At 41.9% G+C, this 27504-nt stretch overlaps 1 protein-coding gene across 6 annotated transcripts in view; it reads left to right on the forward strand.

Annotated features, from left to right (window-relative positions):
• Nucleotides 1–2605: 2605 nt before the first annotated feature.
• The window catches only part of Mast2 (microtubule associated serine/threonine kinase 2), a 157573-nt gene continuing 132674 nt past the window's right edge, over nucleotides 2606–27504 (forward strand). For all 6 annotated transcript variants that reach the window (XM_085839066.1, XM_021159305.3, XM_029475989.2 and 3 more), the window contains exon 1: nucleotides 2606–3091. In XM_085839066.1, coding sequence (XP_085695192.1) covers nucleotides 2912–3091 — 180 coding nt within the window. In that variant the 5' untranslated portion in view covers nucleotides 2606–2911. The remainder of the gene's footprint in view (nucleotides 3092–27504) is intronic.

Genomic DNA, 27504 nt, shown 5'->3' on the forward strand with positions numbered 1-27504 from the left:
CTCGTTAAGGACAATGTGAGTTTGAGAGTGAGTCTCATACCAAGATACCATCTTATATGATGTAACATAATCATGAAAGTGATTATATTATAGTTAACTCATTAGAATCAAGTCAAAGGGTGAAGAGTACACAAAGGTGTAAATCCTGGGGAAGGGGTGACTATGAGAACCACCTTAGAGTCGGTCTATCACAACAGCCATTCCTTTTTTTTTTTAATTAATTTATTTATTGTATGTGAGTACACTGTTACTGTCTTCAGACACACCAGAAGAGGACATCAGATCCCATTACAGATGGTTGTGAGCCACCATGTGGTTGCTGGGAATTGAACTCAGGACTTCTAGAAGAGCAGTCAGTGCTCTTAACCACTGAGCCATCTCTCCAGCCCCACAACAGCCATTCCTAATAGTCAAAGATGAAGAAGTAGGATGCAATTCTGTTCTCAAAGCCGAGTCAGTAGATAATCTTTGTAGAAATGAGTATGCCTAAATCTAGAGGAATTTATTTAGAAAGGACCACAGAGTTAATCAGATTGATTGATGGAGATCAATGTTGGAGAAACAGCCTTATGAAACATCAGCAACAACCTCAGGATACTGTTTGTTTGTTTCCTACCTATACTGGGATACACTGCTTTGCAGGGGTGGAATAGTAATTTATTTTTGTTTCATTTTGTTTTGAGCAGGACTAGTGTTTCTCTTGAATTCCCTTGACACACTCTGTTTATGTAGTTTTGGGATCAAACTCAGGACTGTGTGTATGCTGAGCCAACACTCTACCAACTGAACTACATTCCAAGCCCCAAAACAAAAACCATTTTTTTTAAACGATTCTAGCCCCCAGAAAAAAGGAATTTTAATCTTCTCCTATGTGGCCACTCCAGATTCAGCATGTGTTTCTGTTCTTTGTAAGCAAGAGTGTGCTGGTCCTATCATGTAGCAGAGATAACTATAAATAGTGGCAAGAGTGGCAACAGCATGGGCTAATAGAAAAAAAGAGGCAGGCAGAGACTGGATTTTGGATGGTGGCCTTGTCTTAGAAAGTGTACACTTGCCGGGCGTGGTGGCGCACGCCTTTAATCTCAGCACTCGGGAGGCAGAGGCAGGCAGATTTCTGAGTTCGAGGCCAGCCTGGTCTACAGAGTGAGTTCCAGGACTACAGAGAGAAACCCTGTCTCGAAAAACAAAAACAAAAACAAACAAAAAACAAAACAACAAAAAAAGAAAGTGTATACTTCATCTTGAGCTTTATTTTACTAGTCTAAGCAAAGACAGTATTACAGAGATTTTTATGAGAGTCTTTGCAAAGATGGTTCCTAAGAGAATAAGACTTGATGCAGGGGAACTAGTTGGGAGAATTTCCCACTTAAACAGGTGAGGGAAGGTGAAGCTGGGTAAGTTAGTACCAACGGGATGAAAGGAGAAGGCAGATAGGAAAGATATCGAGTTTACAGACCAACAGGCCTTGTTCATTATTAGATATGAGAGATGAGAAGAAGGAAGGAGCCAAGGATGGCTTTCTGTTTCTACCGAGTCAACTGGATGCATGGGGAGGACCTGGGACAGGGAACTTAGAAGATAGCTTCATGGGTTGTCCCACACACTGCTTATGTGTGTGGGTTCTGGTACCTCACTGGCCTTCGTTTGAATTCTCTTTGCACTATAACTCACCCCGTTCCCTCCACTGTACAATGAACACTGTAATGACCTCATTGTGAGTATGTGAATTGAATGCAGTGTCTGAAATCAGTAGGCTCCATCGTATTAGCCATTATTACTGCTCAGAAAGGGTTCAGGGAGGAGGCTAAAGATGCATGAATGAAACAGGCAGGAAAAGCTTCTGGGAATGAACTCTGGTCAGGTCAAAAGAGGAAAAAGAGCGTTGTGGCAGACTAGCTGAAGCCAGAAGGAGGCCAGGCATGGCTGAGCTGTCTGCCACGTGTTGTTAAAGCAGATGAGTCATTGGAAGGGGCAGGTCAGGCTGCCCAGGCCGCAGCAGGCTGGACCGTGTCTACACGATGACTTCATTGTCAGTGGGAAGCCCAGATCTTCCAAAGCCTTTTTAGTCTCCGCACCCCTAAGGAATACATCACTTCTTTTACAGAACTTTACACATTGTCACACTGTGTGGAACTGTCAAAGGCAGTGTAAACAAGACAGAGCGACAAGAATGGGAACCCTCAACTAATGGGAGGGTTTATTGGGACATATTGATATGTCTGTGACTGGGCTCGTTTCCCTACATCTCAGTCTTATTTCTAACATGAGGATGAGTTAACTAGTCTCTGAAGCGTAGGGGAGAACTGGGTGAGCAGATATCTGCTGGTAAATAGAGTGTTGGTGTCCTCCCTCCCGTTGGAAGTCTTTTCCCAGTCTGGACAGCGTTCAGTCCCGCAGGCAGTGTGTACCAAAGGGATGAATGGAAGAATCAAAGGGCGTCCTGCAGCCGACGCGGGCGCGCCCGGAGCCCCGCCCCCTTCCGCTTCAGAGCGCGCGGCGGGGCCGCGGGCGGGTCTTCGCGACCGTTCGCCAGCGCGTGCACGGCAGGCCGCGCTCTGTGGGCGGCAGGCGGGCTCGTCGGGCACGCGCGCGAGGGGCGGGCCGGGCGGGCTGGCGGGCGGGCGGCTGGCGGCGGAGCCCGCGGCGGCGGCGGGTGGCCGGCCGAGCGTGTGCCGGGCGGCGGAGGGCGCGGCGGCGGCGGCTATGCTGCCTCCGTGAGGCGCGCCGGGAAGGTCTCGGCGCCTCAGCCCACAGGAAGCGCGGGGACACCGCAGGCCCGGTGCGGGTGGCTTCGAGTGCCCGCCGGGCCATGTTGGCCGCGGAGCGGGTTTGCCGCGGCAGCGCTGCGGCCGGGGGCCGAGCCAGGCCGGCGCAGTCGCGGTGCTAACGCCCGCGGGGCCCAGACGCGGAGATGAAGCGGAGCCGCTGCCGCGAGCGGCCGCAGCCGCCACCCGCCCGCCGGGAGGATGCGGCTCCGCGGACGGCCGAGTTGCCCCAGCCGCAGTCTTTGCCCCCGCGCCGGCGAGCGCCGCCCGGGAGGCAGCTACTGGAGGAGCGGAGCGGGCCTTTGGGGCACGACAGCAGGGAGCAGGTAAGGTGGGCTGGGGTCCGCCAGCGAGGGTGGGCGCCGTGGGGGAGGGGTCCTCGCGGGAGGATCGGGCTACGGTGGTGAGGGTGGGGACTACTGAGTCGGTTAGGAGGAGTGGGAGGTCTGACGAGGATGAGGAAAGGGGAGTGGAGAAATGAAGGTGGGGGCCTGGAGTTGCAGTTGGACCTGGGGTAGGGCGGGTCCGAGGAATGAATAAAATGGTCTTGGGGGGTAGCCTGGGGCTCTGGATGGAGAGAATGGGTGCTGGAATGTGGGCAGGGTGAATGAGCAGCAAAGAGTAGGTTTACTAAATGGAGTTATCTAGAGGCGTGAATAGTTTTAAGGGAGAAATGCCAGTTTGATAGTGTTGACTGGTCTTAGAGTTTATCCCCACAGTTATAAAAACGGGGCATTCGCAAGCATTCTCATTTGGTGGCCATTATACTTTTATAAGCAAGTATTCAGAATCGTTAACGTTGTCCTCAGTAACTATCTACCACTTTAAAACCACTATAAAAAGTGCCTGAATGTGTCCAGTCTCAAGGCCGGCGCTGTGGACAGAGAATCCGTAGATGAAGGCTCTGCTTTCTAGTTTACCCTTAATGGGAAAAGAGATAAAATGTAAAAGTACTCATGGGATTCTCGAATGTACAGGATGTGTAATTTAGTAGACAATAGTAGGTGTATTTATGAGTAGGGGTTAAAGGTCGCCAATATCAGGATAAACTTGCTACTCACAGGTGAAGGAAGTTCAGTGAAACGAGATTGACAGGGACATTGTAAGATACGTGATCTCGTTGGATTTTTAGAAAGAATGTTCTGTAGTAATGAACTCCCCTGACAGCATTGCTTTTGTACAGCTTTGCTTCAGACTCCAGTTGAGACCCCATCTTTGAGGCTTTGAAGTTCCAGGTCTCCTATTTTGCTCCTCATATAAACTAAATGTTCCTATGCATCATTGCTTTGAATTACACTCTGTTAGCCTATGGTTTTAAAATTTTCCGATTTTTGTCTCCCCACTTGATTCTCTGGGTCTTTGTCATGGCTTCTAGACTGCTGACTTGTGTACTCCCCCTCTAGTACCCGTTCAAAACTTTTGAAATATATTTCCTCTTCTGACTTAGTTTACCTGGTGAGGTTGACCTTAATGCATGCTTCAGTAAAGTGCTTAAGACTGTTTGATTCTGCCCCGCCCTTATTTTTTTTTTTTAAGTATTTTTTTTATGATTTACTTTTAGTTTTTATGTGCACTAGTGTTTTTCCCTCAGGTATCTCTGTGTGAGGGTGTCAGATTACCTGGTAATGAGCTATAGACAGTTGGAGCTCTCACATGGGTGGTGGGGAATTGAACCTGGGTCCTCTGGAAGAGCAGCCAGAGGCTGAAACTCTCTCCAGCTCCGATTCCCCTCTTTTAAAAAAGATCTTTTTATTTTCACTTTTTTGCACCTATGAGTGTTTGTATGTTAGTGCATCATATCGTTTGGAAACCAGAAGAGGGAGTCATCTCTCTTGGAACTAGAGTTGCAGACAGTTGTGAGCTGCTGGTGGCTGCTGCGAACTAAACCCAGGTCTTTTGCAAAGCAGCAAGTACTCATAATTGTTGAGTCACTTCTCCAGCCAGCTCCCTCTTTTTTAAAGATAATTTCTATATTCACACATCCTTAACAGTCACAGAGAAAGAACCGGTTATCCTTTTTTCTGAGGCTACATCGTTGGTACACACACCCTTTTGTCTGTTAAAAGTCTTACTTATATTGTTCTTTGCCTTATAGCTTAAATAAAAAGTATAATTTTCTTGAAATGTGTAATTTCCTCTCTCCTAATATGCTTTATCTTGTTGCCTTTAACCAACAACATTTTTTTTTTGGGGGGGTGCGAGTTTGGGGACAGGGTTTCTCTGTGTAGCCCTGGTGCTGTCCTGGAACTCACTGTGTAGACCAGGCTGGCTTCAAACTTAGAAATCCACCTGCCTCTGTCTCACAAGTGCTGGAATTAAAGACGTGCCAATAACCTTCTTGAATTTGTATTTTATGTCAGTTTCTTCCGTGTGTGTGTGTGTGTGTGTGTGTGTGTGTGTATTCCTAATATTATGGTTTGCCTTGTATACTTAATGCTTTCCCCAAACTGCCTTCAAGGTCATGAGTAACTTTTTTTGGCTTGCTTTTTAAATTGAGATTTGATGTAGTTTAATGCATTAATCTAAGGTTCATTTAGTGTGAAATTTTACAGACAAATATAACCATAGATCCATTATTCAGGCCAGGGTGGAGGACGTTTCTAGTTCTCTTACTTTATCCTACTGATTACCCTTTGTTACCGCAGTTAACCACTTTTCCCACCCCAACAGCATAGATTACTCTTTAGCTAAAACTCATATAAATAATATTGTGAAGTTTGTACTCTTTGTTACTGAATTATTTCATTAAAATAATTCCTGTGCATTCTTCTGTGTTCCTTATAGAAACACTTTCCTTTTTCATTGTTGTATAATTTTCCACAGTGTAGCCATACTAAAACTTATTTTGCAACTTAAAATAAGGTGTGTCTGCCTGTGAAAACATTGTGAAAGAGTTACAAAGAGAATTCTGCTAATGGGTCAGTGAATTTGTTTAAAATGTAATTAAATTTGATAGTTTTCCCTAGTTGTCATCTTCTCACTATGTGAACTATTTGCCATTGTTGACCATGTGTTGTAGTCCTGCCAACCCTCCTCCTGGGAATATTCATCTCACTAGTGTTTCTTGGACTGTTCTCCTGTGCTTTTTTTCATTCCTTTCTTAAAACATTCTTTGAAGGTAATATGCTTGGTCCTAATGTTGGTTCTTTCTTGTCCACCATTCTTTAGCAAGCTCCTGCATGGCAGGGGATGGCTGGAGAGCAAAGGTCTGTAGTCTTTCATTCATATATTGATTATAGAACCTCCTGGTAGAGGCATTTGAGTCTTTAAGCCTGATTGTCTCTTTAGATCTATGTTGCTAACTTTGTGCTTAGTGTATCAAAACAAAACTTAGTTCTATGGAGTGGGGAGAAAGGGAAAGTATATGTGTGTGTGTTGAGTCAGAGGACACCTTTGGATATAATTCTTCAGACACCATCCACCTTTTTTTTTTTTTTTAAAGATTTTATTTCACACCTTCTTTCTTTCTTTCTTTCTTTCTTTCTTTCTTTCTTTCTTTCTTTCTTTTTTTTTTTAGCTTTTTGAGACAGGATTTCTCTGGGTAGGCCTGGCTGTTCTGGAACTCTTTCTGTAGGCCAGGCTGGCCTTGTACTCAAAGAAATCCACCTGTCTCTGCCTTCTGAATGCTGGATTAAAGGCATGCACCACCACTGCCCCAGCTTATTTTCCTTTTAAAAATTATGTGTAGATGTGTGTTGCTTGTGGGTATGTGTATAGGATTTCAGGTGTCTTTCAAGGTCAGAGAAGGTGTTGGGTACCTCAGAACTGGAGTTATAGGCAGTTATGAACCTTACAGTGAGTGCTGCAGGCTCAGTTCAGGCCATCAGGTAGAGCAGCAAGCATTTTTTAACAGCTGAGTCATTCTCCCACCTCCTATTTGTATTTTGAGACAGAGTTTCTCACTGCCCTAGAGCTCATCAAATAGACAGTGCAAGCTAGTAAGCCCTGCAGATCTGTCTGGTTTTGTTTTTTAAAAAACAAAACAAAACAAGGCCTTACTGTTTGGCCCCTGGCTGCCCTAGAACTGATTAGAAGATCAGGTTGGATTCACACATACAGAGATCTTCCAGCCTTCACCTCTTATGTGTTGGCATTAAAGGTATATGCTATCATGGCTGGGTTTGTTTCTTTTTTTTAAGCTTAAGAAAAATATTTTTTGTTTGCTTGTTTGTTTATTGTATGTGTGTGTCTGTGTGATGAAACATTTAGAATCTTCTAAGCCAGGTGTAATGGTACACAGCTGCAGTACTAGTAGGACTGGGAAGCTGATATAGGAAGCTCATGAGTTCTAGGCCAACCTGTGCTATGTAGATTCTTTTTAAATAATGACAAAAACCCTCTTCAACTTTAGATGTCTGTTGTGTTTATTGTCATTGCTAGTCACTCCTTTATGTAGTATAATACCAGAATTTATGAATTTTTCTGTCTTCGGAGACATATTAGCTTATTATTCACAGAATAAAGTGTGAAGACCTTGGCAGTCAAGGTGTACTTGAATTGTTCACGTAAAGAATTTAGATGCCCCTCTGGGTTTCTTAGCGTCTGTGCTTTTGTCCCCCTCTGCTGAAATGAGCTTGTTTTCTTAGTAGTGAGTTCTTAGAAGTTCACACTGTATTATTTATCTTTGTATACACAGGTTCAGAATAAATAAAAATAACTACTTGAGATGTAGTTATCTGTGTGAATATTTGTTAGAAACAGATGATTGCTTAGTGGATATCCTAACTGGCTGTCAGTGTCTTATCAGTGAACAGACTTCTCACAGGCTGTCTTCTTCACTGTCTTGTCTCCAAGCCTTTGAATTTTGTTTTGTTTTGTTTTTGGTGTTTGAACTAGGGTTTCTCTGTGTAGCATTTCATGTCCTGCAATTTACTCTGTAGACTAGGCTGGCCTCAAACTCAGAGCTCTGCCCACCTTTGCCTCCCAAGTGCTGGGATTAAAGGTGTGCCTCAGCTCTACCTGGCTTGTAATATATTCTTTTATCCATTCCTAGGTATGTCATAGATGCTTAATAAGTGTGGAATGAAAAAAAAACTGTTCTACTCTTTCCTGTTAATTTGTGTTATATAATTCCTATTACTTTATCTTTCTTTCTTGGGATCAGCTTTAAATTTGTCTTAAAGTCACTGACACAGTAATCATGATAAAACATTTTTGCCTTTTAGCCTTAGATGCTTTAAAACCTACTGTATTTAGGGTTCTGAAACATTTTAGCCTTCCTTCTAGCCTATTGGCCAGAGGTAGTGGAGAAAGAAGGTTAATACGAAAAGGGTATTGTGGACCTGTTTAGACGTAGTTCTTTGGGGCAGTTTCACTCTTCATTGTTAAAATACCAGTAGTTCAGTTCAGTAGCAGACACCAAATATGAATCATTAGCTGCAGCACAATTCAGCAGAAACAGCAAGGCTCTGCTGAATCCTTAGGAGTCAGCCCGAATACCTGGAGAAGTTCTTCGGTGCATTTCTCTCTTTGATGAAGACCAGCAAAGACCAGTGAAGAAGTGAACTATTGCAAGGCATAATAATGCAAGAGCATCCTCTCACTATTCGTGGGGTTTACTTATACTCTTTCTAACCATCTTGTGCCTTCTCAGCAAAACATCACATACCCTCTCTTACAAGACAGCCTCCAGAAAAACATCACGTGACACAAACTGAGTTGTTAAAGAAACCAGAAGTTTCCACTTTATGCTGTCTATTAGATCCTGCACTACAATCCTTTACAGTACTACCACCTCTAAAAACGGAAATTTTTATAGGAAAACGATGGCTTATCTAATGAGATAAAGCAATATGAATTTAAAATTTATTTACGAATGAATCAATGTGATTTTATCTGTTGATACTATCTTTGCTTTCCTTATACTGATCTTACTCATCTAAGGCCAACCTTAGAGTTATGTTGGAGGCATTGTAACACTTTAGAGTATTCTAGAAAGTGGGCTGGAGAGATGGTGGTCTTGTAGAGGACCCTGGTTACTCCCAGCACCCACAGTATAGTTTACAACTATTCCAGTTCCAGGAGATGTGATGCCCTCTTCTGGCTTCCATAGCCATTTGCTCACACCTGGTATACATACTTACATGCAAGCAAAACACTCACATATATAAACTAAAAAAAAATTAATCTAAAAGAATAATGAAACAAAACTAGAAAGCTATGATGATCAGAACATCATGATATTGTCATAGAAATAGACATATAAACCAGTAAACTAAAATGGAGAACCTAGAATCTAGGTGTCTACAGGTAATTTGTTTTTGATGAAGGTGCTAAGTATGTACATTGAAGAAAGGACAATCTCTTTCATATGTGGTGCTGAAAAGTCTGGATATGCACACGCAGAAGGAAACTAAACTCCTTTTCTACCCTTCAGCTCCATACAAAAAAATCAACTCAGAATAAATTAAAGAGTTAAATACAAAACCTGGAACCATTAGAAACATGTTTATGGGACATCTTTCATGATAGTGCACCAGGCAAGGGTCTTAAGATCTAACGTTCTGCAACAAAAGCAAAATTTGAGAAATGGCTTACATCAAATTGAAAAGCTCCACACAGTTATAGCAACAGTGAAGGGGCAACTTATGGAATGGGAAAAGGCCTTTGCCAATTATCTGATTTAGGGGATAATATCCAGAATATATAAGGAACTATATGTATAAAAGAAAACACAAAAATGAGAACTTTTATAAGTCTATCAATCCTATTATTTGGGATTATATACCCAAAGGAAATTAAATCTATGTATCTCAGAGAAAGCAGCAACCCAGGTTTATGATGGCTGTACTTAGAGAAGATAGAGAATCAACTGTTAGTTAAAATGTGATATGTGTACACACACACATACAAAATTAAGCTATGAAAAGATGGAAGCTTATAATTCATAATGGATAAATCCAGAGGACATATGGCACAGAAAGTACTGTGTGGTCTCACATGCCAGTCTTATGGAAATAGAAAATAGTGATGAAGATGGAGAGATAGGAAGAGATTGGTCAGTATGAACAAAGGTGCAGTTGTATATTGCATATTTAAAAATACGAAGTTTATGTTTCACTATAATTGTTTCGGGTGATGGCTTTATTAATTGCCTTAATTTGATTATTACACACCATGGCCATTTATTGAAACAATGTATTGTATCATACATTTGCATAATTATAGTAAATAAAAACTTGACTAGGTGTGATGACACATATCAGTCTTTGCTACTTTGTGGAGTCTTCTTTTTCCCCCTTTCCTTCCCAACTCCCCTGTAGTCCATGAGGAAATGCGACACACTACGAGGAAGCGTAATGAGTTTGCTAATTCATTCAAGCAGAAGTTTGAGGAATATTTGTGGGAATGGATTTTTTAAGGGTGTGGGATAATGGTGGAAGGAACATAAAACTAGATCAGGCTGAGTTTACTGACATGGGCCCTTTGAGGGGAGATTCTAGGTTTAGTATGGAAGTTCACACAGTTAAAGGTATCAGAAGTAAATTTGAATGGTTGGCTGAAGTGTTTATGACCTACTGAAAAGGAGTGGGAGATGCCTGATTTTCCTTTGTTTTAGTGTTGATGAACAGATTTTAAGACTCAGGGAAATTGCAATGCTAAAGTGGACACATTGTGTAAAACCTAATCCTCCACAATGGGAAGGCCCAGAAGATATGCCCTTTATGAGTCCTATAAGACGCAAACTGGTGAGAGGGGCCCCGACACATTTGAAGAGTTTTGTTCTTGCCCTTTTCCTTGTGCCAGACCTTAGGGTTGGAGATGCTGCTACTCAGTTAGATGAATTAAGTGCAATGGGTTTAATTGGGCTCTGAGGTAGCAAGGGTCAGGTGGCATCACTGAATCGCCAGAGACAAGTTGATCGTAGTTATTATAATGGACAGCGTAGACAAAACGATGTTTATAATGACATAGCCCATAATGGTGAGCACAGGAGAGGTGAAATTTATAATGGTGTGACTCATTCAGACTCATTCATGGTGTTTCCAGGCATGAAATAGATAGGAAGCCTACTGCATATCTGTTTGATCTGTATAAGCAGAAAAATTCTCAAACAAATGAAAGAAAGGCTACATTGGATCCTGGCAAAAGGCAATCTCGGCCAATGAATCAATTTCCAGACTTGAGCCAGTTTGCAGATCCAGAACCCCTTGAATGAAGGAGTGGCCAGGTTCCCCTGAGGAAGGATCTTGATAAGATACTTAAAGGTTTTACTGTTAGCCTTTCTCCAGTTCTTCCCCAGAGGGACCTGTGGCCTTTTACAAGGGTAACTGTGCACTGGGGGAAAGGAAATAATCAGACTTTCCGGGGTCTGCTGGATACTGGCTCTGAATTGACGCTGATTCCAGGAGATCCCAAGAAATAGTGTGGCCCTCCAGTTAAAGTAGGGGCTTATGGAAGACAGGTGATTAATGGAGTTTTGACTGATGTCAGACTCACAGTAGGTCCAGTAGGTCCCTGAACACATCCTGTGGTCATTTCCCCAGTTCTAGAATGTGTAATTGGGATAGATATTCTTAGAAATTGGCAGAATTCTCACATTGGTTCTCTGACCTGTGGAGTGAGGGCTATTATGGTTGGAAAGGCTAAATGGAAGCCTTTAGAGTTGTCTCTGCCAAAGAAAATAGTGAATCAGAAACAGTATCACATTCCTGGAGGAACTGCAGAAATTACTGCCGCCATCAAGGACTTGAAAGATTCAGGGGTAGTGGTTCCCACCACATCTCCCTTTAACTCTCCTATCTGGCCAGTGCAGAAGACAGATGGATCATGGAGAATGACAGTTGATTATCGAAAACTAAATCAGGTAGTAACTCCAATTGCAGCTGCTGTACCATATGTAGTTTCGTTACCTCAGCAAATTAACACATCTCCTGGCACCTGGTATGCGGCTATTGATCTAGCAAATGCCTTCTTCTCAGTACCTGTCCATAAGATCACCAGAAGCAACTTGCTTTCAGTCGGCAAGTATACCTTCACAGTTTTGCCTCAAGGATATATTAACTCCCCTGCCCTGTGTCATAACTTAACTAGAAGGGATCTTGATTGTTTATCTCTTCCATAAAATATCACATTGGTGCGCTATATTGATGACATTATGCTGATTGGACCAAGTGAGCAGACAGTAGCAACCACTTTGGACTCACTGCTAACAAATATGCGTATCAGAGGATGGGAAATAAATCCAACCAAAATTAAAGGACCATCTCCCTCTGTGAAATTCGTAGGAGTCTAGTGGTGTGGGCCATAAAGAGATATTCCTTCCAAGGTGAACGAAAAGTTATTGCACCTGGCCCCTCCCACCGCCAAGAAAAAAACACAATGTTTAGTGGGTCTATTAGGATTCTGGAGACAGTACATTTCTCACTTGGGTGCGCTACTCAGACCCATTTACCAAGTGACTTGTGAAGCTGCTAGCTTTGTGTGGGGCCTGGAACAGGAGAAGCTCTTCAACAGGTCCAGGCTGCTGTGTAGGCTGCTCTACCATTTGGACCATATGACTCAGCACACTGGATGGTACTTGAGGTGTCAGTGGCAGATAGAGATGCTGTTGGGAGCCTCTGGCAGGTCCCTGTAGGTGAATCACAGAAGAGACCTTTGGGATTTTGGAGCAAAGCTCTACCATCATCTGCAGACAGCTATTCTCTCTTTTGAAAAACAGCTCTTGGTCTGCTATTGGGCCTTAGTGGAAACTGAATGTTTGACAATAGGACACCAAGTTACCATGTGACCTGAACTGCCCATCATGAGCTGGGTGTTATCAAACCCTCCAAGTTATAAAGTAGGACATGCACAGCAGCAGTCTATTATCAAATGGAAGTAGTATATATGTGCTTGGGCCAGAGCAGGTCCTGAAGGCACCGGCAAGTTACATGCAGAGGTTGCTCAAATATGGTTTCTATTCCTGTTACAATGCCATCTGCTGCCAAGCATGCTCCTATAGCTTCATGGGGTGTTCCCTATGATCGGCTGACTGAAGAAGAGAAGACTAGGACTTGGTTTACTGATGGCTCTGCAGCATCATCACTTTATGCAGGCACCATCCAGAAGTGGACAGCTGCAGCATTACAACCCCTTTCCAGGACAACCCTGAAAGACACAGGTGAAGGAAAATCTTCACAGTGGGCAGAACTTTGGGTAGTACACACGTTTGTTTGGAAGAAGAAATGGCCTGATGTACGATTGTTCACTGACTCAATGGATTGGCTGGATGGCCAGGGGCTTGGAAAGATCATGATTGGTAAACTGGTGAGAAAGATATCTGGGGAAGAAGTATGTGGATAGATCTCTCCAAATGGGCAAAGGATGTGAAGATATTTGTGTCCCATGTAAATGCTCATCAAAAGGTAACTTCAGCTGAGGAGGAGTTCAATAATCAAGTGGATAAGATGACCTGTGGACATGGATAAGTGGACAGTCAGCTTCTTTCCCCAGCCATCCCTGTCATTGCTCAGTGGGCACATGAACAGAGTGGCCATGGTGGCTGAGGTGGAGGTTATGTTTGGGCTCAACAACATGGACTTAAACTCAACCTGGCTACAACTACTACTGAATGCCGGATCTGCCAACAGCAGAGACTAACACTGAGCTCCAGATATGGCATTCCTCGAGGTGACCAGCCAGCAACCTGGTGGCAGGTTGACTACATTGTACTGCTTCCCCCATGGACAAGACAACATTTTGTTCTTACTGGAGTAGATACTTATTCTGGTTATGGATTTGCCTTTCCTGCATGTAATGCCTCTGCTAAAACCACCATCCACGGACTGACAGAATGCCATACCCATCATCATGGTATTTCCTTGGTCCAGGAATCAAGGGCTGGAGAAGGGAATAGTTCCACTCACTATCACTCCTAGTGTCCCTCTAGGAAAATTTTTGCTTCCTGTTCCCACAACTATAGGTTCTGCTGGCTTAGAAGTTTTGGTTCCAGAGGGGGAATGATCCTACCAGGAGCCACAACAAACATTCCATTGAACTGGAAGCTCAGACTTCCCTAGTCATTTTTGCTTCTAATGCCCTTAAACCAACAGGCTAAGAAGGGAATAACAGTGTTAGGAGGGGTGATAGATACAGATTACCATGGGGAAATTGGATTACCTCTCCACAATGGAGGTAGGCAGGATTGTCTGGAGTGCAGGAGATCCCTTAGGGCATCTCTTAGTACTACCATGTCCTGTGATTAAAGTCAGTGGGAAACTACAACAGCTTAATCCAAGCAGGATGGCAAGGGATGCAGACCCATCTGGAACGAGCCAATACCTGCTGAGGTGCTTGCAGAGAGTAGAGGAAATACAGACTAGGTAGTAGAGAAAGGTAGTTAATAAATACCAGCTAAGACCATGTAATCAGTTGCAGAAATGAGGATTATAAAGTAATATGAATGCTTCTGTTTTACTTGGTTAATAATACATTTGTCTTTCTTCCAATTTCTTTAACATTAATTGGTGTTTAAGTTGAGATACTAAAAGAATGTTCCCAAGGGACATTGCCCCATTGTAAGTTTACAAATGTGTTTGCGATTGTACGAGGAATGGTTATATCATGTGAGGCGTATTCATGACTTTGTTATTGTTTCATGTGGACATGAGATATTATTTGTGTCAAGTTGATGAGGGGTGGATTGTAGTGGCTATTCCTGGTTGTCAACTTGACTATATCTGGAATGAACTACAATTCAGAATTGGAAGGCTCACCTGTGATCCTCATCTTGAGGCTGGGAGATACAAGTTTTGACCCAAATCTTGGCATGGAGATCTTGAAGCATAGTGGCTATGAATCCCAGGAGACTTAAGGCAAGGAGATCTCTGACTTCAAGGTCATCTGGGACAAAGCAAGTCCCAGATCTAGGCATTGTGGCACACACCTTTAATCTGGGCCACACCTTCTGCTGGAGATCCACATGAGAACATTGGAAGAAGGAAGATTCTCTCTGTGCCTTGTGGGACTGAGCAACTTCTAGATCCTTGGACTTGCATTTACAGCTGCTGCTGACCATTGTTGGAGAGTTGGCCTATAGATTGTAAGTCATTAACAAATTCCCTTACTATATAGAGACTACCCATAAGTTCTTTTTTTGGTTTTTTGAGACAGGGTTTCTCTGTGTAGCCCTGGCTGTCCTGAAACTCACTCTGTAGACCATGCTGTCCTCAAACCCCTACATCTGCCCCCCAGGTGCTGGGATTAAAGGTGTGGACCACCACTGCCTGGCCCATAAGTTCTTGGACACTAGAGAGCCCTGACTAATACAATGTGTATGGGTGTTTTGCCTTTATGTATGTCTGTGTGTCATATGTCCACAGAGGCCAAAAGAGAGCATTAGATCTCCTGGAACTTGAGTCACAGACATTTGTGTGCTACAATTTGGGTTCTGGGAGTCAAACCCTGGTCCTCTGCAAGAGCAGCCAGTGTTCTTAATCACTGAGCCATGTTTTTAGCTTGCCCAAATTAAACTTTTTATGTTCACTTCCCAGTCTGTGTCTTTCCTAGTCTTTCCATATTACCAAATAGCACCACCATTCATATTCATTAAGTTATTCAGACCACATCTTGGAATCTCACTGATTATGTGTGTCTGTGTGAGTATGTGAGTGTTCAGGTGCTTGTGGAGTTTGTCCTGTTAGGCACTGAACTCCATTCTTCTGGAAGAGCAGCAAGAACTCTTTCCATCTCTCCATAATGTTGTTGTTGATGCAAGGTCTCACTATGTAACTCAGGTAGGCCAGGGACTCATTAAATAACAGAGGATCGCCTTAGTCTCAAATCTCTTTTTAAACCTAACAAGTACTGATTTGATTTGTTCCTTTTTATTTTTTTAGACTTCTTTATAGTGTATCTGTGTGTATTAGGGTTTTATTGATGTAAAGAGACACTGTCCCCATGACAACTCTTAGAAAACATTTAATTGGGGCTGGCTTATAAGTTCAGAGGTTTAGTCCATTGTTGTCATGAAGGGAAGCATGTGGTGCTGTCAAGGAGCTGAGAGTTCTACATGGGATCTGCAGGCAGCATGAAGGGAGAGGGACATTGGGCCTGGCTTGGGCTTCTGAAAACCCAAAGCCTACCCCCAGTGACACACTTCCTCAAACAAGGCCACATTTCTCAATAGTGCTACTTCCTATGAGAATATGGAGGCCATTTTTCTTTTTCTTTTTCTTTTTTTTTTGGTTTTTCGAGACAGGGTTTCTCTGTGTTGCCTTGGCTGTCCTGGAACTCACTCTGTAGATCAGGCTGGCCTCGAACTCAGAAATCCGCCTGCCTCTGCCTCCCGAGTGCTGGGATTAAAGAAAGGCGTGTGCCACCACGCCCGGCCAAAGTAACAATGAGGCCATTTTTCATTCAAAGCACCACACAGTACGTGCGTGCGTGCGTGCGTGCGTGCGTGCGTGCGTGCGTGCGTGCGTGTGTGTGTGTGTGTGTGTGTGTGTGTGTGTGTGTGTGTGTGTGTGCGCGTGCGCTTGTACCTCCAAACACAAGTTAAGGTCACAGAATAAGTTGATGGAGTTGATGCTCTCCTGCTATGCAGATTCTAAAGATGGAACTCAATTATCAGTCTGTGTAACAAGTGCCTTTACCCACTGAGCCAAGCTGCTGGTCCTGTGATTCTGTTCTTAACCTTTCATTTTACATCTAGTCCCTCATGTCTGTTAGGTACTACATTCAAATTGAGGAAACCACCCTACTCATTTCCACCATTTCTCTATACTGTCAGACTGGGTAATGGTGGCCCCCATGCCTTTAATCCTAGCACTTAGGGGGGAGAGGAAGGTAGATCTTTGTGAGTTTGGGGTCAGCCAAAGATACACAGACAAATCCTGCCAAGGGCTGGTGGGGAGGGGGGAGGTAGAACTACAGAATCTACAGTGTTACCCCATTAGATCTTTCATGTAAATTCCTATGAGTTTCATAACTCATCTTCTGTTCTAGTCTTAGTGGTCTCTTCCTTTTGTGATATTTTACACATAGATTAAAATCATTCTGTAGAACCTTAAGTATGAGCTTGTCACTTTACTAAAAAATCTTTACAGTTGTTTCCTTCATAATTTAGATCAAAGTCCAAAGTGCTGTTGACTTTGTCCTGTAAGACTTTATGAAATCTTGCCCTTGGTCTAACTTCCTCATCTTGTTTACTAGCTCTAGTCACAATGGCTGCCTTGGTGGTCCCCAAGTATAGTAAACATTTCTGTCTACCTGAGAACATTTTAAAAAAATTACTATTGCTTTAGGGATTTTTTCCGTATGGCTTCTGTATCTGGAATCTCCTTTTCCAGATGGATGTGTACAGATGGTTTCTTACTTTGTTCATGTCTGTTGAGATAATGCTTCATTTGTTGTTGTTTTGTCTGTTTATTTTATTTTATTTTATTTTTTGAGACTGTTTTTCTCTGTGCAGTCCTGGCTGTCCTGGAACTCATTCTGCAGATCAGACTGGCCTCAAATTCAGAAATCCACCTGCTTCTGTCTCCCAAGTACTGGGATTAAAGGTGTGCATCACCACTGCCTGGTGAGATAATACTTTTTTTTTAATAGTTTAATGTATTTTAATAGCAAACTTACAGGAACAGCACAGAGGACAGACAACATTAAAAACATGTACTTGTATGTAGGGCAACTCAGTTAGAAAAGTATAGTGAATGGGTGGAATCTACTGTGTGATAAAAATGCTACGAACACCATTTAGTTGCCGTCAATAAGAAATTACTTATTTAAAAAAAATCCAAATGCTGTTATTGTCCAGAAAATTTTAACAGGTTTATTTATAATTGTTATAAAGTTGAACTGTTGAAATGTGTTCACCAAAACATTTTGCTTGCATTAACGCTTTACATCTTGCATTTATATTAAAAATTCACACACAAATAAACATGGAGAAACTGCCAATACCTGATTCTGTCCCCTCTGTTTCCACTCGCAATCATATACTTAGGTCCCTTTGACCCATTGAAAAAATATCTAATATTCAGAACTACTGATTACAGGAAGAAGAGGAAAATTTTTTTTTAAAGAATGAAATGTTTCCCCTCATAATTGACTCTTAAGCACGTTCTCCGCGTATGCGGCTTGCTAGCTGGATATCTTTTGGCATAATTGTTACAGGTTTGGCATGGATAGCACACAGTTTGGTATCTTCAAAAAGGCCAACCAGATAGGCCTCACTTGCCTCCTGCAAAGCACCAATAGCTGCACTCTGGAAGCGCAGATCTGTTTTGAAGTCCTGAGCAATTTCTCTTACCAGACACTGAAAAGGGAACTTGGGAATCAGAAGCTCGGTGGCCTTCTGATAGCATCTGATTTCACTGAGGCCACAGTACCAGGCCTGTAACGATGAGGTTTCTTCACCCCCTCCAGTAGAGGGCGCACTCTTTTGAGCAGCTTTTGTAGTCAGTTGTTTCTTGGGTGCTTTACCACCGGTGGATTTGCGGGCAGTCTGCTTTGTACGAGCCATGGTATGGACACCTCCTTACTTACCCCCCTTCTCCTTCGGCTGGAGCTCAGCAAGCAAGAGGTGGCACTGGCATTGGAGAGCGGCAAAGGCTGCGAACACAATTTGAGATAATACTCTTAAAGAAACCTTTCTTGACTATCTGTTCCAAAATAACTCTCATGGTCACTTCCTTTTCTCATTGTATTCTTATCTTCTATTGATAGTATGGCCACATTTTTGGGTACTTACTGGTTTTCTTCCATATTAGAACATTTGCTCCTTAAGGGTAGTAATTTGTGTCTTTTTCTGACTTCCAGCTCTCTATGCATTTTGAATTCTATTTTCTTTACAAAAGGTAATAAATTCTTCATGACTGACAGTGCAGTGAATGAAATAAGAGTCATGCTGGGCTGTTAGGTAGGCAGTTGTTGTGCAAGCCTGGTGACCAGAGTTAGATACCTGGAGCCAATGTTAAAAGTATATCTGCAATTCTAGCTCTTCAGTGAGCAAGATGGTGGTGGGAATAGGAGAATCAACCAGAAGCTCATGGGCTATCTAGCTTGAAGCATGAAGCACAGCAGAAAGAGCAAGAGAGACCCCTTCCTTTAAAACGAAAAAGATGGAAGAAGAGACCCAACTCTTGAAAGTTTTCTCCGGCCTCCACCAGCTTTCCTTATAAGGAACCTGTCTTAGAATGGGATACATGTATCTCCACTGACTTGAGAATGTAATTAAGATTTAAACTTTAGAGGCCTTGATTTCTAAATTCTGAGGTATGCTATGACAACTATAGTATTAGGAGTGCTCACTGTGGGAGAAGTTGAGCTATTTCAAAATCCTTTAATACTTAATTCACCAAAGTAGAGCTACTTTCTAGTATTGTTAGGCTTTCTGTTAGGTACTTAGGAATGATTTATGAAGCAGAACATTTGGATATAGTTGGCAATAGTTTGTTTTGTTTTGTTTTTCGAGACAGGGTTTCTCTGTGTAGTAGTCCCTGGCTGTCCTGGAACTCACTCTGTAGATCAGGCTGGCCTTGAACTCAGAAATCCGCCTGCCTCTGCCTCCCAAGTATTGGGATTAAAGGTGTGCACCACCACCGCCTGGCTTGGCAATAGTTTTTAAAGTTATTTTAAAGGGATGTTAATGTGTTGTTTTTTTTTTTTTTTTTTTTTTTTTTGGTTCAGGTAACCCTGGGATATTTAGTTTCTGCCTTTGACTAGTCAAAGAAAGAGACATTGTTATTCTAGCTCAGACTTTGGTCTTTATATTAGTTAAGGAACACTGGTTGCTGTAATAGATACATTCAGAATGACCTAGACTGATACACACTTTTCCATTCTCTATCTTGGTTCTTGCAAGGTCGCCTGAGGATGATGGGCCAGCATAATCATTTTCACTTGTATTTTACTTCTAAAATCAGTTACAGGCCTCTAGCCAACTGCTAGAAGGCTGAGGACATTATATAGATGCTTAGGAAGGGAATCATATTTTATCAACTTGTAGCTACTCTCTGCTGTGGACCTCTAACCTCGGTGTAGTCGGTAGAATTTTAGTTTCCTTTTATTCCTTTCAGAGCCCACAGAGTTTTGTGTCACCACCATTTTGGATTTTAGAAAAGGCCTTGTTCCCCACACCTGATAGAAAATCTGAAAAACCTTCTTTCCCTTTGCTTTTGGTACATTAGATCTTTGACTACCCTACACTCAGAGGCTTTGATTATAATCTGTTGTTAGATTGTGATAGTAGCCATGCAGATGAATTACCTTAGGAGGTAGGATGCAGCCCAGTGTGCCTAGCATATATGAAGCCCTGGGCTTAATACACAGCACTGCATAACAGATGTGATGCTGTATTATAATCATGAGACAGAGACAGACAAAGTTGTTCTTAGCTATATAGAGAGTTTGAGGCCAGCCTGGGAAAGCATGAGGACCTGTCTCCAAAAAAAAAAAAAAAAGTTTAATAATCTAGTAAGTTACAAAGTGACCCTGAAGTTGAAGCTGGAATTTCATGTAATTTGTAATATTTTCATATTGATAATATTTCATGAAGTATTTGCTTTTCTACCTTTAAAACATAAAAAATAGGGCTGGAGAGATGAATTAGCTGTTAAGAGTGCTGACTGCTCTTCCAGAGGTCCCAAATTCAATTCCCAGCATCCACATGGTGGCTCACAATAATCTATAATGGGACCTGATGCCCTCTCATGTATCTGTACTCATATAAATAAAATAAATAGATAAATCTTTAAAAAAAACATAGAAAAATCCTTCTACCTTCCTAGCTGGGTCTGGCAGATGGGTAGGCTTTGGTTTGCCAGTCTTAATCTATGTTGCTATATTCAAATCAGTTTGTTTACTCTATAGTGGTACGTTGATTTATTCATTCATCATTCATACTTTTTTCCTTTTTTTTTTTTGAGACCGTCTATATACCCCTGGTTAACCTAACCTAGAATTCTCTTTTAGATCAGGCTCTAACACACAGAGAGATCTGTCTGTCAAGTGCTGGGACTAAAGAGATGTGCCACCTTGTCTGGGTATATTGTGAATAAATGTCAATTTATTCCTTAGGTTATTTCCATCCTTTTTGTTAAAGTGCTACAGTAAATAATCTTAAACTCATCTATCTTTTTTGCACATGTTCTAGAGTTTCTCTTCTTGGGTGCTATTTTCAAATTGTTTTTTATGTGATTATACCAAATATGTGTGTGTTCATATTTATATGTATTCATTTATTTTGAGACAGTCCTGGCTGCCCTAGAGTGGAATATGTAGGCCAGGTTGGCCTTGAGCTCCCAGAGATCCACCTTTTTCTCTGGCCCCTGTGATCAAAGGTGTGAAATACTATGCCTGGTTTCCAATTTGTATGTTGTCAATAATGATTCCTTATGTCCTTGTCAACTCCTATCAGGTTATTACTTTTTATTTATTTACTTTCTGAGTTTAAACACCATTTAGTGTTTTATTTTTATTTTTATAATGTGTGCATGTCTGTGTAGGGGTATGTGTATGTGAGTACAGGCTCACATGAAGAGGCATTGGATCCCCCTTGGGCTGAAGTATGGACAGTTGTAGACCATACAGCATAGGTGCTGGGAGTGGAGCTTGAGTCCTCTGCAAGAGCAGTAGAGGTTCTTAACATGCTGCATCCCAGGGTTTTTAAAAACATTTTGCTTTTTTTCTATTGCTTGCGTACAATTCTTTATATCATTTAGAAACAGTATGGAGAAAAGCAGGCTTTGAAGTTAGATTTGAATTCTTTGTAGTGTAATAGGTTTGAATTTGAAATAAAAATGACTGTCTTAGGGCTGAAGAGATAGCTCAGTGGTTAGGAAGGTTTGGAGTGACAGCACCATTGTTTTTTTTTTTTTTTTTTTTTTTTTTTTTTTTAAGATTTATTTATTTATTTATTATATGTAAGTACACTGTAGCTGTCTTCAGACACTCCAGAAGAGGGCGCCAGATCTCGTTACGGATGGTTGTGAGCCACCATGTGGTTGCTGGGATTTGAACTCTGGACCTTCAGAAGAGCAGTCGGGTGCTCTTACCCACTGAGCCATCTCACCAGCCCAGCACCATTGTTAAGAACACTAGCTCAGCCGGGCGTGGTGGCGCACGCCTTTAATCCCAGCACTCGGGAGGCAGAGGCAGGCGGATTTCTGAGTTCGAGGCCAGCCTGGTCTACAGAGTGAGTTCCAGGACAGCCAGGGCTATACAGAGAAACCCTGTCTCGAAAAAACAAAAAAACAAAAAAACAACAACAACAACAAAAAAAAAAACAAAAAAAAAAGAACACTAGCTCCTCTTTCCCAGGAACTGGGTTCAATTCCCAGTATCCACATGATGGATTATAACAACCTCTAACTTTTATTCCAGGGGATACAATGCTTTTCTTTGACATTAGGGGACACTAGGTATGCATGTGGCATACATACATATGTATAGGCAAAACCCTGTCTTGAAAGAACAACAACAACAACACAACAACAAATCTTAAAAGAGTGAATTAAATAAGAAAACGATGGTCACTCTGAGCTGCTCTGAGGAGCCTGAAGAGACTCACAGAGGCTTGGAAGGGGAGATGCATCAGTAGAGGATGAGCCTGCAGAGTGTAGTATCTTCAGAACAAGTGAGAAAAGGTCTTATAGGAAGATGCTTTTAAACGTGCCTTCCTGCCCCCATGTGTGGACAGGGGGAATATATTGTGGGACACGTGACTTACTACAGCTTCCATGATGAGGTGATTTTCTGTGTTTTTGTTGTTGTTTGTGTGTATTTTTTATTTTATGGGAGAGGTTGCAAGAGTGAAAGGCCGATATGAGTGGATGGGGAGATGATATAAGAGTGCATGATATGAAACTCACCAAAAACAAATAAAAAGAAAAAAGTGGCTTCATGGAGAAAAAGATGGCAGAGAGAAGCAGAACTAGAGATATAGCAGCAGCTGTGTGGGTGACTGGTATGGGTGATAGGAACATGGACTGCTACTGGGGACAAAAGAGCATGTCACTGGTGGAGTAGAGTTGGTGGTCCTTGCCTGCTGAGAGACCTGCTCTACCACTGGCCACTGCTGTTGCTGCCTGGTTGCTTACTTGCCTGCTAGTCCAGTCCTGCTGGGGTTTGACGAGTGAGGGCCCACAGCATAGCTCATAGGATGCAAGCACAGTGGTCTTGCCCAGGGAGCCACTGTAGTGGTTGATGCCGAGAGCAGGGAGGTATGTAGTGGCCTCCTTCCCCTTAATGCATTGCCCTGTTGCAAGATTACCCTGACTTTGGGCAACAACAGGATATCTAAGATGAGTCTCAGTGATAGTCCAGAATTTAATGCTACTTTAGAAATCTTGAAGCAGACCAGTGACTCATAGCAATAAGCATTTGCATGTAAAGCTGCTTGGGCAAAAAACTATAATGTGTGATATCCAGCAGTTTGCAGTGCCACTTCAGTAAGTGAAGGTGCGATAGAGATGGGAAGATGATGGAGTGTTGGTTGGGGAGCGGCACAGGTACTGTGGCAGAGAGAGGTGACAGGTATGGGAGTGTAGCCAGTGGACCAAGGAGCATGTTATTGCCAAGTAGGGCAGAGTGGTGTACAGCAGCTTGGAGCTCGAACAGGTTTTGCCCCTGTACTCGCTGCCCATCCACACAGTTACCTTGGCTCTGAGTAACAAGGAATCTGAGCTGAAGAATGATGGTTCATTTTCTGGATTACGCCTCCTCTCCTCAAAAGATCTCCATGCTGCTGTCCTTGGTCCATGCTGCTGCCTGGGTCATGTTGATGTTTGTGGTCAATACTGCTGCCTGAGACCACGTTGATGTCTATGATCAGGGCTTTCACAGAAACCATGTTGATTTCTGTTTTGAGTGCTGCCACCTGAGGTCATGTAGATGTCTGTGATCCTGTGCTTCTGCCTGAAGCCATCTTGATGGCTGTGGTCCATACTGCTACCAGAAACCATGTGGGAAGTCCATGATCTGTGCTGCCACAGGCTGTATGGGCAAGGAAGCTTCTTTTGAAGTGGCATCGACAGTTGCAGGCTTATAACTGAGAGACATTGTAGGCTTCTGTGACAATCCTCTTTTTGTCCCCTTAAAGAAACAGTCCAGACAGGAAGCTATTGAAGAAAGTCTATAAAAATTGTGATTAAAATGCTGAGGTATAGCTCTCCACAGTTGGTGGCTTCTAATTGGGGTGGGAGTGGGGGTGGGAAAGGACTCATTTATCTTTAAGGGGCTGGCCACTGGGAGTTTGACCATGCTCTAATGAGTATCCGGGCAACACACATTGGACCTGGTGTTTTGTTTTTTTGTCAGGGAGGGCTCAAGGGTAGGGTAGGTTGGTGGACCTTGGAGGATTGTAAAGCAAGTGTGATCAGGGTGCATTGTATGAAATTACTCAATAGTTTATAAAAATATTATGCTTACCACAGTATTAATGCTGTGAGAAAAAGAGTGAATTTAACCACATAACTTTAAATGTTAAAAAAAAAAACCATTAGAAGTTCCCCAATAGATAGGAAAAAAAAATCTCATAAGGCTTTGTCTGTTTTATTAATTTTTTTATATTACTTAATTTCTTAGATTGCACTTTTCTCTATAAGTTTTTCTTGAGCTTTCTTTTTCCATTTATGAATTTTATAGTTCTGATTTATGTTTTATATCATAAATATTTAAAATTTTCATTTGGGAATATATTTGTTGTGTTGTGTTTGTGCGTGGTGTATGTACTGGTTGGTGTAGGTGTATTGTGAGGTCAGAGATAGATGTTAGCTGCCTCTTATCAGTCTTGACCTTTATTTTTTGAGACAGGGTCACTCACTGAACCCTAAGCTTGATTTGACGGAGAAGATGGCCAGTGAACCTCATGGATCCACCTGTCTCTGTTCCTGTCCCTTCCTACCTAACTAATGTTGTGTTTGTAATTTTGGAGCCTGGCTTTTTATTTGTTTGGTTTCTATTCTGTGTTCTAATTCAGTTTCTTTTCTTTTATCAAGTTCTAAAAGTCTCTATCCCTTCATCCTCCATGGGCTCATGCTGCTTTGGCTGTCTAGGAAGTTACTGTGTCAGAGGTTCTCACCTGTGGTTGAAGGACCCATTCACAGCTGTTGCCAAAGACCAACAGAAAACACAGATATTCACACTACAATTTATAACAGCAACATAACATATAAAGTAGCAACTAAAATAATTTTATGGCTGAGGGTGACCACAACATGAAGAGCTAGCTGCATTAGGAAGGTTGAGAACCTCTGCACTATGTAGACCAGGCTGGCCTCAAACCCACTGTCTACCTCTGCCTCCTGCCTGCTGGGATTAAAGGCATATGCCACTATACCTGGTTCCTTTTGGCTTTTAAAAGATATTTTTATTTTTAATTTCTTTGCTAAGGGCTTAACATTTTTACTTGTTTTAAGAATATTTGTAATTGCACATAGACGTATTATTTTACCAAGTGTATTTAAAAGCTGGGTTGTTTTTTGGTTTTTGGTTTTTTGAGACAGGATCTCACATTGTAGCCCTGACAGGCTTGGAACACACTGTAGACTAGCCTAACCTGAAACTCTCAGAGACCTGTCTGCTTCTGCTTCCTGAGTACTGCATTAAAGGTTTATCATGTTATGCCCTGCCTTATGACATTTTCTTTTTCTTCCAGACAGGGTTTCTCTGTGTAGCCCTGGCTTTCCTGGGACTCACTCTCTAGACCAGGCTGGCTTCAAACTCAGAAATCCACCTGCCTCTGCTTCCCAAGTGCTGGGATTAAAGGCGTGCGCCGCCACTGCCCGGCACATTACATTTTTTTTCTGTTTTTTTTGTGACCTGTTAATTAAAAAATATATATTTGAGGTTTTATTTGTTTTTATTTTATATGTAGGGATGTTTTACCTGCATGTATGTATGTGTACCACATTCATACAGTGGCTACAGAAGGGCATTGAATACTTCTGGAGCAGTTGTGAGTTGCCAAATGGTTGATCCATTTGAACCTAGTTCATCTAGAAGATGAGCTAGAGCTCTTAATCACTGCACCATCATTCTCTAGCTCCTCCCTGCCGTTTTTTGGAAAGGATAGATGGGCTTTGTAACTGAAGATAACCTTGAACTTCTAATTCTGCTTTTCTCTAATACTAAGATTACAGGTGTGTGCTACCACTGCTCCCTGTTTATGAATTGTTGGGGATAGAATACAGGGATTTGTGCATGCTAGGTAAGCATTTTATCAGTTGAGCTATGTCCTTAGTACCCTGTTGGTTGGTTGATTGATTGATAGAGAACTATTTGATTATGTATTTTCTCATTTCCTTTTGTATGTGATTTTTTTTTTTTTAGATACTATCTTTGGTCACTATGAAGATTATATATATGACCTAAATTTATTTATTTATATTTATGTTTTTTATTTTTTACTGTGCTGGGGATCAAACCCATTGTCTTAGATATGCTAGGCAAAAATATTCTACCACTGACCTATATACTCCAACCCTTAAATTTTTTACTAAGTTGAGTTTTATTAATTTAACTTTATTTGTATGTAAAACTTTTCTTTTTTTCCTCCTTCTCTTTCTTCCCTCTTCCTCTTCTTTTTCTTATTCCTTCTTCCTCTTCCTCCTTCTCCTTCTCTTTCTCTTCTTCTTCTTTCTCCTCCCCTTCCTCCTCTTCTTTTCCCCCCTAGATTAGGTTTTTCTGTGTAACAGCCCTGGTTGTCTTAGAGCTTGCTGTGCACCAGGCTGTCCTCAAACCCAGAGATCCACCTGCCTCTAACTCCCCAATGCTAGGATTAAAGGTGTGCATCACCCCTATGCAGCTACTATTTCTTTATTTCTTTACTCTTTTGGCTTTTTGAGACAGGGTTTCTCTGTGTAATAGCCCTGGCTATCCCTGAACTCTGGCCTGCTAGGGGTTTATGGCACATCCCACCATGCCTGGCTCCAAAACTTGTATTTTTATATAACTCCTTTATCCATGTATATAGGGTTTTTTAAATTACATTTTTATAGGTTGTATAAATAATATAAAATTTTAATTTTGAGATGCTTTTGCCCTTTAAATCCTGTAGATTAAAAAAAAGTTGTTTGGGGCCATAGCTGTAGGGTAAGTACCTGTAGTTCCAGCTGGGGTGGAGGCAGGAAAATAGTAAGTTTAAGGTCAGTGTGGGCAATAATAAGAAGCCTTGTCTCATAAAATAAAACAAAGTCAAGAGAGAGAGAGAGGATTATAAACCAGAAATACAGAAATAGTAGTTTTCATATTTACCTGTGTAAGTTGTCTTTATTGAGTTTTGTTTGTCTATTTATTTTTAATGGAATGCCAAGTTTCTGTTTACTGTCTTTTCATTTTAACATGAGGATCTAGGCGTGGCAGCCGCACTCGGGAGGCAGAGGCAGGTGATCTCTGGGTTCAAGGCCAGCCTGTTATACAGAGCAAATTCCAGGGCAGCTAAGGGTACACAGAGAAACCCAGTCTTGAAGAGTAAAAATAAGAAAAGAAAAGAAAAGAAAAGAAAAGAAAAATAATTTTAACATGAATAACTAACTTAGCATTTTTTACAGGGTAAGTGCAATGGTAGTGGACTCCAGTTTTTGTTTATCTAAGAATGTTTCCATTTTTCCTTATTTTTAAGGATAGTTTTTTTTTTAAGATTTGTTTATTTTATGTATATGAGTGTTCTGTCTTCATGCACACCAGAAGAGGGAATCAGATCTCATTACAGATGGTTGTTAGCCACCATTGGTTGCTGGGAATTGAACTCAGGACCTCTGGAAGAGTAGTCAGTGCTCTTAACTGCTGAGCCATCTCTCCAGCCCTCTAAGGATAG

Source organism: Mus caroli, unplaced genomic scaffold (assembly GCF_978045245.1).
Source record: "Mus caroli unplaced genomic scaffold, Mus_caroli_1 scaffold_6, whole genome shotgun sequence".
In the NCBI taxonomy this organism is placed as follows: Eukaryota; Metazoa; Chordata; class Mammalia; order Rodentia; family Muridae; genus Mus; species Mus caroli.